Below are 15,297 nucleotides of genomic sequence, written 5' to 3' on the forward strand. Positions count from 1 at the left end.
GGCGCCGGGGTCCCTCAGTTCAAACCCATCGCCCTCAACTCAGGCTTTCGGATCGAGGTGCGGGTCAACGGCTCTCTGTTCATCAAGCATGTGCTGGAAGAAGACAGTGGCTTCTACCTGTGTAGAGTCAGCAACGACGTTGGAGCTGATGTCAGCAAGTCCATGTATCTCAATGTCAAAAGTAAGTCTCATGGGAAAACACCACCTAAAACCTAAGAATGTAGATTTAAAACTTGCATCTAAGAATGCTGCAGGCAGTGAGGTCTGCATTTGATTATCTTTGTATGTAGTGTATTCTTAAAGCCAGCTTTCCACCAATAGTTTTCTCTTTTTCCATGCTCTGGCTGTTTATGCTCAATGCTTAAAGTAAAAAGTAAACACTAAAGCACAAAGGTTAAGTGAGTTGAACTGGAGTCGGCTCTGTCCGCGACAGTCAGGCCACCAGCAAGATGCCGTCACGGTGCCCGCTCTGTGCTTTCTGCCTGAATGATTCCCACGAAAGCAACGCACATAGCCAGCGCCACCGCATCTCTCGGAGAAAGTACAGCATTTATCCGCTGTGTGGCCAAGGACTTAGCTCCCCTCCATTAAGCCTTGAATTCTGCATGGAGGCAGGAGTTGCCATGTGGAAAAGCGGGCTGAGAGATGGAGGGAAAAAAGGGTTAGAGGAGGAATGGGTTATCCGTGTACATCTCGTTCTCTACGGCTCTCCTCTTTTCTTTAGTTCTTTTAAAAACGCTTACAGTTTGTATATTTATGTCCTCCCCTTTGTGCCTGAGCAATGTTATATCTGTCATGTTCTTATCACCCACATTATCAAAGGATTTGAGCACACTCACGCTCACACATACAGTCAGTACAGCTATGGATTTACTCTTTTCAAGTTTTAACCAATAACAGATCATGACCAGGAACAACAAATTACTTTTAAGGTAATATTATTGAGCATTGTACTGTACAATCACAATCATGAAACAGAAATCATGTGCTTTCTTTTGGAGAGTAGCTTTTAAAGTCATGCAATTCTTAGACATTTCAATGTTTGCTTACTTCAAAGTGTTTTTGTCATAAGATAAGTCAGCATGAATACTGCCCTCGTCAGGTTGAAAGAGCACTTAATAAACCATGGGAGTCTAATACATAATTCGCCATATGTTCCCAAAGAGAGAGACGCTAAAAGCATAGATTTGACAGTCTACATACTTCTTCTGTGACGAACGACTGTGTCGCAAGTATTTCTGAGTCTGAGCTTGTGCACGTGATTGTGGATTTGCATGTGCGAGTGTGATCTTCTCGAGCCAGTCCGCTGTGGCTTGGCGCTCATTTTGATCAGTCGCTGCTAGATGAGACTTAGGCCCCCGTGGCTCTTATCAAGCCAGAGCAGAGTTCTGCTCCCCTGCTGAGTGTCTCAGTGTCTGCCAGCCTCAGCCAAAATAGGCTACCACTCCTCCATGACCCCTCCTGTCTGACTAGCATGCTCCTTCACAGACAAACACATGCACTGAGACTCAGTACAGCCTCTTCAGCCAATCAAGTGTGATTTACAATAAAATATCTTTGAAGGTTCCCAGTGTAGGATGATACCGGTAATTAGTCCTCCATAGTCTGGTCTGAAGTTTTTGTAAATCCTTACCTTTAACTGGAAAAAGAGGTTTTTACTCTTTAAGTCCTTGGAGTCCAGCTGATTAGCAAGCTTCTAAATTGTATTTCTTCCTTTCACTTCCATTAAAAACATAATATAGCTGATTGGATATTGAATCCTATGCACTCCATGTTGCTAACCTCGTTTTTATTTGACAAAATTCTAAAAGATCACAAAGCTAGTTAGCGTTCCCTCGGATGCAGTGATGCGTCCGCAGAAAACGTGATTCGGGAGACTACCCTGCACCAGTATAAGCTCCAAAGCATTTGGTGAGGAAATATGACCCTGAGTTTATTAAATGCAGATTCATAATGGCATATGGCATAATGACCACTGATTTGGTCATTACAGCTTTAAATGTTTACAGCCCAGTTTATTCTTTTCTCCTTTCCTCTTCATGTTATGTTTTTCTCTCCTTTATTTGGAAAGGTGGTCCTGATGAGAACACCTGGTATAGGCTATTGCAGGCGAACAGTCAGATGTAGTATGTCATGGTTGATAGAACCACAGAACAGGTGGAGAGGCACTTTATGGCAAAAAAAAAAACCCTGCTCAGAATAATTAGCATGATTTAGTTTACAGAGCAGGCTGCAGCCAGCAAAGTAAAAATCTTGTGGTGACATTTTAATTTCTTTGTTTATTCTTCAGTGTGAGGATTTACTGCTTTCCTCTGTTTTATGTCATTGTAATCTGATTACCCTTTGGTCTGACAAAACAAGCCACACCTGTTTACTTAATCAGGGCATACAGTATTTGGCACAGTCTGAAAAACTCTCCACCTTTGGTCACTCAGTGGAGACAAATGCATCTGCATTGTCATTTTGGAACTAGTTTCACTCGTGTGGCAGACTTCTTCATGAACCAGATCCCTGTGTGATATTTAAAAAAACAAATACACTGCGAGATTTTTTTATTTTGTTGTTGTTATGCACGCATTATTGATCTTTGTCTTTCTATGTCTTAGGGGCTTTGTGTTTGTGCGTGTCAGCAGTCCCTAAGCTGCGCACACTGCTCCTGAAGTGTCAGGCTGCTGTTGTGATAGTTGTGCTGTCCTGATTTGTGTCTCTTTGCTCTCTGTGGTAACCCGAATCTCCCCGGGAGCCAGGGGAGCCACACCTCATACTACCTCCCCTGTGTGTGTGTGTGTGTGTGTGTGTGTGTGTGTGTGTGTGTGTGTGAGTGTGCAGACAACAGGCTTAGGATCCCTTAAAGCCTCTCCATGTACTTAGCAGTCACAGCGCTGAGCCTGTGCGGTCCACTAGTACGTCCGAGGCCGTAATGCTCGGTAATGTTGGACACTGTGATGTTCTGTACACTCTGTGCTGGTTTTTCCGTTGTTTATCCAGGCCAGCCTACACCACTTGAGCAGCGGCAGCTACTTAAGAGGCTTAGGAGCCATTTAGGGAGGCACACATACTGACGCACGCTGAAGTCCTCACGTGATGGATAGTATGATCTTCGCTGTGTATTATTGGCTGTCCTAGTGTGGCTTGATGTGTCAGTAAACAAACAGTGTGTGTGTGTGTGTGTGTGTGTGTGTGTGTGTGTGTGTGTGTGTGTGGGGGGGGGGGGGGGGGGGTGATCAATATATTCAATCAGGAACTCTGAGATGTCTGGTATAGATGCATGCATGGAGAAGAGGCTGTTAGGTCATAAGTGTCACAGGTGAGCAGGCGAGCCCGTACGCACACACAGACAAAGCACTACACGCGTCGATGCAAGAGACATAATGTAAAGGCACAGATACAGTGCGGCCCATTACAAAAGAGTAATGGGCCGCGCGGCTAATGCAGCGGTTTAGATAGATCCCTCTCCGCCGGGCTATTGTGGCGGACTCCCTGGGAAATGAATTGCTGCTATTGTGATGACCTAGCTTGGCACTTTCGTTGTTATGAGCATCTGTGCATAGGCTAATGCTTCGTCATAATACAACATGCATCATTCCGCCAGTAGAAATTGCTTGCACTCACCGCACCATGATTAAGTTGCACGTCTGCCTGTGTGCGCAGATGCACTCGTGTTTATATTATCTTTCCTGCGCTTCTTTATAGGAGAAGTAATCAGGGGTTTTTTCCTGTCGTGACACTGGTTGCAGGTAGAGGCTTAAACAAATTATTTTTTTGTGCAATTTCCAGTCCAGCAGCCCCACCGCCAAAACAGACGCACTTCAGTCAATTCATTACCAATCCACAACGGATGCTATCAGAGTCAGTCAACAGCCACTTAATGTTTATCAGGGCCAATTAAGACCAATCAAGTCTATTAGACATCATAATGTTGGCAGACACAGGTGATGAGGGCAGAGCATCTAATGAGGCTTCACTGAAGAGAAGGGTTAAAGGGCCTTTCGGTCGCCGAGCAGCCTCTGGAGCGCGACGTCCTTCAGACAAGCATAAGGAAGTCCCTTCTTCTTGTGATCTCCGTTTCTTTCATCCTAATTACTCATCTGCATCCAAGCCCCCCTCCATCCCACCTCGCCACAGAAGCCTGCCCAGTCTGCGAGCATACATTGGTTCATGTTGCACGTCCAAGCCAATTGTGCAGCTAAGTGAATTATTTCAGTACATTGCAGGCGGCCAGTGAACCAGTCATCTTTGTGCTATCGCCACATAGCTGCTGCCCCCCCCCCCTTCACACGCATCCCATCCATACCGTCTCCTGCCCAGCCCACTTACAATGTGCCTCCGGGGCAGGGAGCTATACGCGTCTCAGCTCGTCGTCTCTCGTCCGGCCCCTCGTGGCCCCATCGTGCTGGGGTGCCCTGTGGCTAACACTGGCCAGCCAGGCAGTCAGTGACACAGTGTGGGATGAAATGTAGGCTTGCATTGCAGTGCTCTCAACGTGGGCGATACTGTCAGGACGCCAGCTCATCAGGAGAGAAGATGGCACCCCAGAGTTTTTTGTTTTGTTTTAATTAAATATTTTCAGCCCTTAAAGAATGTTAGAAAAATAATCATTTGTAGGGTTCAACTTTGACATTCAGATACGGACGATCAAGAAAATAGTGCCCTCCTAGAGAAATTCATACTTTATCCAGAGAAAAAACCCAACTCATACAGTTTAGTGCATTACAAACATCAGACACTCCATAACCTCATCTGTAGACCGAGTGGACTTCCAAAATGGAGCTTGATGAAGTCCTTTCCTTTTGGTCGTGTATAACAATCAAGCTACCTCAAATGATGCTTCTAAAAAAACAACGTAATCCCTTTTCATCCCATCTCATTGAACCTGAGATGGTCTCAGTTCTCTCTTTCTTTGATCACAGATGAATATCCTCACACTGAAGTAGTGTAGCCGTTCTGCTATCATTACGTGTTATTATTATTCTCCTGACTCCTCCATTTGACTATTTCTGTTTTCCACATCACTAACACCACCAGTTAGAGACACTAGAAACATTTTCTTTTTGTATCTTTTTTTTTTTTGGCCCTGCATTGCGACATTCAGGGCGTGATTGTGTAATCATCATCATACTCCTGTGAAAATCAATGGCAGGTCCATGTTCTATTCCTGGCTACTAGAAATGGCCCTTTTTTCGAAGAATGGAGACTAGGGACAGAGAGAGAGAGAGAGAGAGAGAGAGAGAGAGAGAGAGAGAGAGAGAGAGAGGGAGAGGGAGAGAAGTAGGAGGAGAGGGAGGCGGGGTAGAGAGAGGAGAGGAGAGACTGTCCGATGCTGGTTGGCATGGTAACCTGGCCAGGTGAAAGGGAGCCTGGGAGAAGGGAGGGAGGAGGGGTGCTTTTGTCTCACGGGAGTAGCCTATCAGCAGCCAGCCTATCCCCCACAATCCCCTGCAGGCTTAAGCGTATCATCACTGCCCTCTGGGTTGCTGTGGAGGAACAGGGCTCTCCTCACCTCCACATGAAAGACACATTTCACAGACGTGCAGTAAACACACACCGCTCACTCTGCTTATTATCTTAGGTTTTCCAAACGCTGTATTGCGGATGTTTTCTTTTCTCTTTGCCAACGCAAGTTACAGATACAGCACCAGGTTTTACAGGAATGATCTGACGAAAAATAATCCTGTTTGGAGCAGTGCTTTCCCTGTGTGTGTGACAGCACTCTGTTAGTCTATTACAGTGCTCGCTATTTCTGCTTCATTTGAGCGCGTCAATATGTCTTATAGAGTAGTATTTTTCCTGACGTATGCATACAGCAAGTTATTAATAATACAGTGCGAGACATATAAACAAAGATTTCAATGGTTAGGTGAAGGCGAGATGATTCAAAGTGGCTCACAGTGATGAGATTAATGATGAAATCACCCTTTTCTGTACGGCAGCTCAACTCTGTGTGTTTGCTGTGCGCTTTGCCCCATGTGTTGTGTTCAAGGCTGAATTAGATGTCAGGGGAGCTGATGCCTAATGAGACAGGGGACTCCCTCTTTCCTCCTTCACCTCCTCTCTGCCTCTTTATTTCTTTTCTGTCTCCTTCTCTCGTCACTCCTCCCCGTCGTCCCGTTCCCATAATTCCACTGGATATTAAAGAAATATATCAACACAACAATTACATACAGAGCCACAAAGTGCGCCTCAGGGCTGGCTCAGCTGGGCTGCTTGCACACATAGACACACACAGACACACACATAGACGTTTGTACACACATGCATATACGTAGACACGAGCTAAACACAGTTTAAACACACGGAGACTCTGACATACAAACTGCATGCGCCTCACGTCTGAGCCCTCTTCATGTTGCATAGACACTCCTGTTGTTTGCATTTGTGTCTCTGCCTTCCTATACATTAATCTCATATCAAGATGTCGCGTTGTAAAATAGATTTAGTTCAATGTTTGTGTCACATTAACTGCAGAGCGGCTCACATATTAAAATAAATGTGACTTCAGAAGTCAGAGAAGCACATCAAATGATATACAAATCTGCAAATTGATTTTCTGTAAGCTGATGTCAGTAACTGATTCAGAGAAATAAATGAACAGTGGTGATGATCAATGATTCGGATCAACATTAAATTAACATTTTCTTCATTGGTTGAATGAAGGATGGACTTTAGAAAGTTGGCTTTGTCAGTACAACAATTTCAAACAATTTAGTTTTTTACATTTTATTTTTTAACTCTAATTTATCTGATTAATGTATCAAGTTGTCCCCTCAAAAACATGAAAAAAAACAGTATTGCTGCTGTGTATTCATCTGTAGTCATCACATCTTTTTTCTAGCCATAGGACGAAATGAAAAATACATATATGCTTGTTTTGTGTCCTTCAATGTACCAACGTCCTAAAATGTAGATTTTTTTTCTTCACTTTTCTGCCTGCAATGCTTGTGTCATGTTTCAATCAATGAGATCTTTTTTTCTCTATTGCCCCTTTCACAACTAAAGAGCTCTATTCGGGCGGGACAAGCAGCTAGGAAGACCCACCGCTTTGATTGGCTGTGAAATCAAAAGCCAACCCCCTAAATCCCCTCTTAACACACACAAAACCTAAGCTGATTGGTCCACACCAGTTGGTTCAAATCAGCAACTGATCATGCTCAGATTTGCCCCTTTGAGGTGTTATTTTTTTCCAAATACAAGAAATAATTTTAAATAACAACACATAGGGAACATTTGTTTTTATCATTTTGAGCAAAGAATACATTAAATATCACACTACCTATTTCTAGATATGTTCCTTTGAAAACGTTTTAATAAGTTAATATGTTAATAACCCGTTCTATTAACGCGTAGTATATGCAATAACAGTATTTGTTGGGATGTGATATAAGACAAAAGTGGAAACTCTAAAAACAACCACAATTGCACTTTAGCTTTCCCCTCCAGAGCCTGGATGCTGTACAGACATCCTCTACACCAGGCGTAGCCGTCTTGATCTTCTCAGTCTTTGCTCTTTGTCACCTAGCTGTGTCCCACTCTGCGAGGAGTGTCAACAACATCGCCCTGTGCCACCTCTGAGCCGCTCACGCTGCAAAAATGAAAGCAGCCGTGCACTAAAACGATAACGTTTAAATAAAGCCTGAGCTTTTTTTTCCTCCACGCTCACTTTTCCAAATGTGTCTCACAAAAAATTCATACTTGTCATGCAAAATAAATCAGCGTTCTTTTCCATAGCCAAGCCACAAATGGCTGCAGTGAATAAGAGATGAGGCTTAAATGTTTGCAACCTCTTGCCTGACACTTCCCATCACATCACTGAAGTCACGCTTTGTGTGTTTGTGTTTGTGGGTGTGTGTATATGCGAGAGCTCACACACACACATTTGTGTGCTTGCACAAGCTTGTGTGTGCGTGTGTGTACGTGGGTGTGAGTGTGTGTGATCATCTGGGAGCATGGGGTTGTTATACACTCTGCTGTGGGTGTAATGAGGCATGTATGTCGTTAGTGTGCGTTTAGTGTGATGTCTTCAGAGTGTTGTTAGAGCATCACTGTACCATTTAGGGCCCTCGGATACAAGATACACGCTGAAGCAGGCTAGTCTTCAACGCAACTTTAAAGGGAAGCTGTACATTCAGTTACAGTACATTCACAGTGTTGGGAATACTGTATGGGTTTTTTTCACGCAGCTGCTATAAAACATGTCAAAATGTTTACTTTTAATGTAGCAAAGGACAATAAGTAAACTTCTTTTTTTTTGCATTACAAGACTCAACACCAACTTTTAAAAGTGATTGCCAGGTTGGCAACCAGGCAGCTTTTGGTTGCCAAAACTGAAAATATGGTTGTTATTTTTAGTAACCTTATATTTTGAGTAATTAAGATCCTACTGTTCACCTCAAAGATGCTTCGCCTCCAAGACCAAATTGTGTTTTTCCCTCAAGTTCATCTGGTTCTTTGTCAGTTTAATCAATTTGCACATTCAATGCCCCAATGACACTTTTATTGTCACTATTGTCACTATTCGTGACTATTATGTTCTCACCAGTCACTTACCCCCTCACCTTTCAGCCAATCACATTCTCTCTCTCACCTGCCAGCTAACTAGCTAACTCCTGTTGGCTGCAACCACCAAAAGAGAAAGAGTGTGTATGCTCTTCACAAAGTTGTTTGTCTTCCCCTGAAGAACGTCTTTAATTAAACCACTAAATGTTACTGAGTAACTCTGAAGTAGCCGGCTAGATTGTTGAACTCACTAAAAGAGGGCATGTGATTGGCAGAAAGCTGAGGGGGCTGTGACATGATGAGTCTTTTGAAATAAAATGGTTTAATTTACATTTCATTCAAATGTTAGTTGTTTTAGTACTGTCTATAATTATTTCACAATTTATTGATTTTTATTTGACTATATATTTATATGAATATTTATTTTGTAATGTCTAATTTATTTACAAAATAACTTTGGACCACTTTGGGGATCTGGCATAATCAAATAATATTTGAACTAGAGAAATGGGTCCTCTGCTAGTCCTTATAACACTTGTACCAATGTGGTCCATCCAGATAAGAAATCTAACAAGATATCTTCTTCTCTTCCTCTCCACCTTACTTCTCGCATCAGTCCCTGCCATGATCACATCCTACCCCAACACCACGCTGGCCACGCAGGGTGAAGAGAAGAAGATGAGCTGCACGGCCCACGGTGAGAAACCCATCATGGTACGCTGGGAGAAGGAGGAACGCATCATCAACCCCGAGACCAGCCGCTACGTGGTTTCTGTCAAGGAGGTGGGCGATGAAGTCATCTCCACCCTGCAGGTAGGAGGCTGTGACACTTGGAAATGTAAAATTAAATTTATGACAATATATTGTTTTGTTGCTATTTTTTATATATATGAAGCCACAGCAGGCACAACGATTTGATCTCAATTTATTCTGACTTATTACATTTTATTTTTTTCTTATTAAATGCTGAAACTTTTATTCTTCATGACTGAAATCCTTCCTAAAACGTAGTTTGATAGAGTCTTTGGTTAAATTGTTCACTACTCGTGTCTACACTGAGACCATGACCTGGTATGATGGGTCACAAATCAAAAGTTAGACAGAAAACATCTCTGTTAAATAAAGATATCTAAATAAAGATACCTTTACTACGGCCTGCTCCTTTTTACACATAATATATATTTATATTATATTATATATTTACTTTATTAGAATTTGTGTGTTTACTGCTCATTTTATTGTTTTTCCTTATTATTTGTTACATGATTAAAAATAAAATATATCAGTCTTAACTGCCAGTGACCAGCGGACACCACCTGCTTAGTATTTTTTTTATTTAAACTCCTCTCATTCGTCTGCATCCATCAGATCATGCCCACTGTGAGGGAGGACTCGGGCTTCTTCTCCTGCCACGCCATCAACTCCTTTGGTGAAGACAGAGGAATCATACAGCTCACAGTGCAAGGTATGACTTCATCTTCCTCAGCTGCTCAAAGAGAAAAACAGGAAATGCTCTGATGGAACTTTTCAGCCTACACAACAATTGCAGACAATGCTGTTTTGACATTTTGCCTGCCATTTTGAAGTTCCTTACCACTGAAATAACAAAGTGTCGGTCATCGTTGTGCCCTGTAGAGCCCCCGGACCCCCCAGAGGTGGAGATCAGAGAAGTGAAGGACAGAACCATTGCACTGCGTTGGACTATGGGTTTTGATGGCAACAGCCCAATCACAGGCTTCGATATTGAGAGCAAGAACAAATCAGGTACTAGAAAAGACATTTATTAAAAAAATTAGATGGTATGATCATACAATGCATTTGGTTCAAATGTGTTTTGGTTGATTATCCCTTCACTTTGTCTCGGTGATGTGATTTAATATCACCCAGTCTAATGCACTTAGCTCCAACATCTCCCCTGACTTCAGCGACCCCAATAAACCTCACCCTCTCCCCTCTACAGCCTCCTGGGATACCGCTCAAAAGACCAAAGATGTCTCACCTCAGCTCAACCAGGCCACCATCATCGACCTGCACCCCTCCTCCACCTACAACATCCGCATGTTCGCCAAGAACCTAATCGGCAAGAGCGAGGCCAGCAACGAGCTCACCATCACCACGGACGAAGCAGGTGAGAAATAACTGACGTGTGGTATTCTGCAGTGAACTATCACGCACACAAGTTTCAGACACTCGCTTTTCACTCTTATTTTGAAGTACATAGATCATAAAGAGTTACAGTAATGAGAGTAAGTCTAATTTGGCACTATGACACGACAAATCAGAGCAACAAAAGCATGTGAGTGAAGGGCAAAAGGAGGTAAAGGGCCAGCTGAGTGAATTCATTACCAGCCTGGTGACATCAGCCCCGTTGGCTCTGTTGCATTATTGAACACATGCTGACCCCACATTAAAAGCAGAAATTTTCAATTAGCGGTCTCAGTAGTAAATGTCACACCACGGTCAATAGACTGAGGCTGGACCCCCATCTGCAAATACCCCCCCACCCACAGAGCACTCACCCTCAGCACCCACCTATAAATTCAACCATCATTTTTGGTAAAATAGCCGGCCTCAGACTGACTTCTGGACATTTGTTTATTTCAGAACAATGTTGAAAGTGTTGAATGTGTACAGTTTTATAATTTGTACATGTTGGCGAATCTGATCTTAGCTCCTGATGGACCACCTCAGGACGTGCAGCTGGAAGCCCTCTCCTCTCAGAGCATCCGAGTCTCTTGGCGGGTAAGTTGATCAAAACTACGTGGGTTAAAAATGTGTGTTCATTTCTATGAGGTGAGTACGTAGCAGTGTCCAGAATGGTACGATCGGAGGTATTTGTTGCCCTTATCACTCTTTATTCTCATGTCTGGTGGTTTAGGTGAGGTGACGCCTCGTCTGTGGATCCAAGGGAGACATACTCATTCCACACGTGGCACCAGAATGCGTCTAAATATACAATTTGCCTCAAATAACGACTTGTAATCACATTTTACTTCCTCCCTCTCACTCTGTTTGTACGTGAAAAAAAACGTCACTGTTTCTTAATAGACAATTTTTCCTCAACCATGCAGCGAGAGAATAGGATTGTGTTGGTTGCGTTTTGGATTATTACAATTTTTTGGGGGGTATATAAAGCTTTTCTTATGTCATCCCATTGGCATTTTATTGCCAGATGCTGTCAGGGGCATGACTGACAAACAAAACAGGGCGCCTAACCTGGGCCTTGAAGGTCTCGGGTAGACAAGGCACCCAGGGGAAGACAGACAACATAAATAATGTTAAAAGAGTGATTTACAAATTGGTATCATTTAAAGTATTCCCTCTTTAGTCTCTGTAGTATAAAATGACTAACATTTATACGAAAAGTACTGAATCATCTCTTTAATTACTTAAAGGGGCTATTGAGACCTCTATGCACCCTTTGACATGAAAGTGGTTCCAGATTATAATGCCTTGGGGTGTCTCATTTCTTACGGGAAACTGGTCTTGTCTGGTTTTGTTGACAAGAGAGCTAAGAAGAGGGTCTTGTTCCTCTAACATTCTCTGGGGGTATATCTAGGTGAGTGTGGGGAGTGATCACAAGCTAACACCTTACCGTATTTGTGCATTAGGTGTGGCTTTATGATACCAGAACGTAATAAAATGCATTCATAAAAGTACTACATTTTCTTTACTCATGAAAATAGAGACTGTCCTGCTACTTTATTCATCTTTCTCTGAGTCAAATGTTTTAATTTGTCTTCTGATACTTTTGCACTCAAATAAAAAATAAAGCAAGGAACGTTCAACCCAATTATCTCAAAAATACCTTTGTCCTTCCCTCATCAGGCCCCTAAGAAGCACCTCCAGAACGGAGCCATCAGAGGCTACCAGGTGGGCTACAGGGAGTACAGCTCTGGTGGAAACTACCAGTTCAGCGTGATCAGCGTGGAGACCACAGGGGACAATGCAGAGAGCCTGGTGCTGGACAACCTCAAGAAGTTCACCCAGTACGGAGTCGTGGTGCAAGCCAGCAACAGCGCCGGGACCGGGCCCTCCTCTACAGAGGTGGCTGCTACCACGCTGGAAGACGGTAAGACAGGAACACGATATCAAACCCAGAGAGGATGTGATATGCAGAATATTCTGAACAAAACAAGAGAACTTTAAAGTAAAGCAAGTCAGAAACAACAGCTGTGAATTCACAGTTCTCAAAGAGACAGGCAGCATGGTTTATTTTGGAAGAGATTAGTGAGGATCTATCACAGCCTAGTGGAGATCAGAGGGTGCTACCACATGTCAGTCCTAAGGTTTCGACTGTTTTTAACGGTCTGTCTCCTGGTTCTCCCTCTTCAGTGCCCAGTCGTCCTCCAGAGAACGTCCAGGCCACTGCAACGTCTCCGGAGGTCATCTCTCTGTCCTGGCTGACTCCTCCCAAAGACGCTCTCAACGGCAACCTGCTGGGCTTCAGGGTAATCTACTGGGCCAACCTGCCCGATGGAGGTACACATTTAAATCTGTTCACTTATTAAAAACATTAACTGTTACGTAAATTGTCCTTGGGCATCTACATATATATATAGATATATATAGATATATATATCTATATATAGATATATATATATATAATAAAGTTAAGAGCTGCTTTATTGCGTTTTTAATGAGGAATTGGAAGTGTTCTTGAAATACAACAACCAAACAACAACAAGCAAGCAATATATAAAATGTTAAAAGAGGAAATGCCACGGCTTCATATGGCGTCAAACCATTGGGGTTCAACACATGCGCAGTAAAATCCGGTCTGCACTTGTGGAGAGGCTCACTTACTGGCACATGATCGTAGAACATGAGGTTGATTGATTTGTTTAACTGAGGCGTCAGCAGGGAGGGTGTCATAGTCGCATACTTGATGGATGAGAATGACAATTCTGCAATTATTGAACAAAAATATTTAATAAAAGACCATAAACAAATTATTTTGATTTGAAAACGTTCTATTGTCGTACGCAAAAAGTTCTGTCGGGCCGAGTTCACCTAAAGAGCATCTGAGCAAACACAATCCCTTTATTTCTACTGCCGTCTGCAGTAAAACCTCCAACATCACAGCTCCAGTTACACTGCGCATGTGCCATAACCCGTAGGCCTTCATTCTAGTCTTGTCATAAACAGGAATGTAAACAATGCTGGATTTAAAATACTTAAAGAAAATCAAAAACTGCTTTAAAAACTGCAAATGTTCTCTGAGAAAGGAAATGCCTGCGACACACAATGCATTTTGGTGAATAACACTGAATGTAAACATAACTTTTGTTTGTTTACAAGAAAGCTCCACAGGGCCCCTTTAAGAGTCAGCCCTCAGACTGGACCAATCGGAGCAGAGCTCCATTAACACTGTCTGCTGGGATAAAATAGAAGAAAAAAAACTGTTATACAAGAACATATTGATTTAAAATACCTTCTGTAAAATACAAATAAAGAGAGCAACCTTGGTGTTTCAATTGTGTCAAACTGAAACATAAATACATCAGATGTGTTTGTTTGTTGACTGGCTGAAGTCCAGTCTTGATGTGAGTCAGTTTTTATTTATCTCTGCTAAATCCAAAGCTTAAGAGCTAAAAACTGTGAGTGCTGTGTTTATATAACGAATAAATGAATAAGGACTGCCATCGATGCTTCTAAGTAAACTATAGCTAATAGTTACCAGGATGTATCTTGTTGTTTCTGGGTAACCTCCATGACTGGCCTAAAGTCTGCATGGTCGTGTTGAAGTCAGACAGCATGCCATGCCATTGTCACATGCCGGGTTTGTGTCCGTGGGATTGGTTGTGACAGCACGATTACCTTTGACCTCTGCACTGTCACATCATGTTGGCATGCCTATGGAGCATGAACGCTCCAGACTTGACAGCCAGGACTAGTTTGCATGGTAACAGTCCGTAGCTCCGTGGGCGAGCGCTCAAAGTTAGATTTCAGTGTTATTATCTATAAATGATTTGGATTATATTGCATGTAAATATGACATATGTAATTACGGCCTCTTTACATTTAACATGTATCTTTTGCGATCAAACTTTTCACTATTCTTTGGAAACCACTCAATTTCAGACAACAGCTGTTCATCAGTATGAGAGAAGGTACTGTCATTGACCAGCAGAGGGAGTCACAAGCCCTTTTTAACAAACAGTGCTGCAAGTTGTACCAGTGCTGCTGGAAGAAGCTCGGTGTCACAGTGGTTAATGTGACTTTTTAGACAGTTCAGGGTTTATAGTAATGTTAATAACGGAATCATTTCCTGTGAATGGACTGCTACACATACAGGTGTGCTATTTGCATTCATTAAAAAAAAAAAAAAGACCATAAAATACTTCATTTGTTTAGTCTCGATTCAATATAATACTAATGAGCTCCACGAAACTCCAACAACAGCCATGACAACAGTTTACAGGTCCGTTTTGTATCCACTTCTGGTTAAAATTTGCGCTGCACACAAATCGTTCTTCTCACCCAGAATAAGATATAGGAAGTTTTATCCTGGAAAAAATCCTTTAAATGTACATGTTTCACCTGTAATAGTCCTGCACTGTCCAGCACTTCCCAGAAGTGGAGCAGTCACCGCCCGTCAACTCTAATTGGACTTGTGACTGTCCGTCACACAACACCCAGGTGGAGCAGTGTTCCCCGTTTAAATCAGTTTTTCTCCGTTACCAAGCAGATACAAACGGGCTTAAAACTAAGTATCTGAAGCACGAAATAAAGATAACAAAGTTAGGTAAAGAAACTTAAAGAAATGTAAGTGTTGTTTTCATTTTTGTATCTGGACAGAAT

General features: G+C 42.5%; 1 protein-coding gene across 3 annotated transcripts in view; it reads left to right on the forward strand.

Moving 5' to 3' along the window:
- dscama (Down syndrome cell adhesion molecule a) overlaps positions 1–15,297 on the forward strand; it is a 98,957-nt gene that overhangs the window by 69,071 nt on the left and 14,589 nt on the right. For all 3 annotated transcript variants that reach the window (XM_068721441.1, XM_068721439.1, XM_068721440.1), the window contains exons 11-18: positions 2–181; positions 9,110–9,306; positions 9,862–9,958; positions 10,129–10,257; positions 10,454–10,621; positions 11,165–11,235; positions 12,322–12,565; positions 12,829–12,975. In XM_068721441.1, coding sequence (XP_068577542.1) covers positions 2–181; positions 9,110–9,306; positions 9,862–9,958; positions 10,129–10,257; positions 10,454–10,621; positions 11,165–11,235; positions 12,322–12,565; positions 12,829–12,975 — 1,233 coding nt within the window. The remainder of the gene's footprint in view (position 1; positions 182–9,109; positions 9,307–9,861; positions 9,959–10,128; positions 10,258–10,453; positions 10,622–11,164; positions 11,236–12,321; positions 12,566–12,828; positions 12,976–15,297) is intronic.

The sequence above is a fragment of the Cebidichthys violaceus genome, unplaced genomic scaffold, assembly GCF_023349555.1.
Source record: "Cebidichthys violaceus isolate CVI_PGR_0920_01 unplaced genomic scaffold, fCebVio1.0.p SCAF_27, whole genome shotgun sequence".
NCBI lineage: Eukaryota > Metazoa > Chordata > Actinopteri > Perciformes > Stichaeidae > Cebidichthys > Cebidichthys violaceus.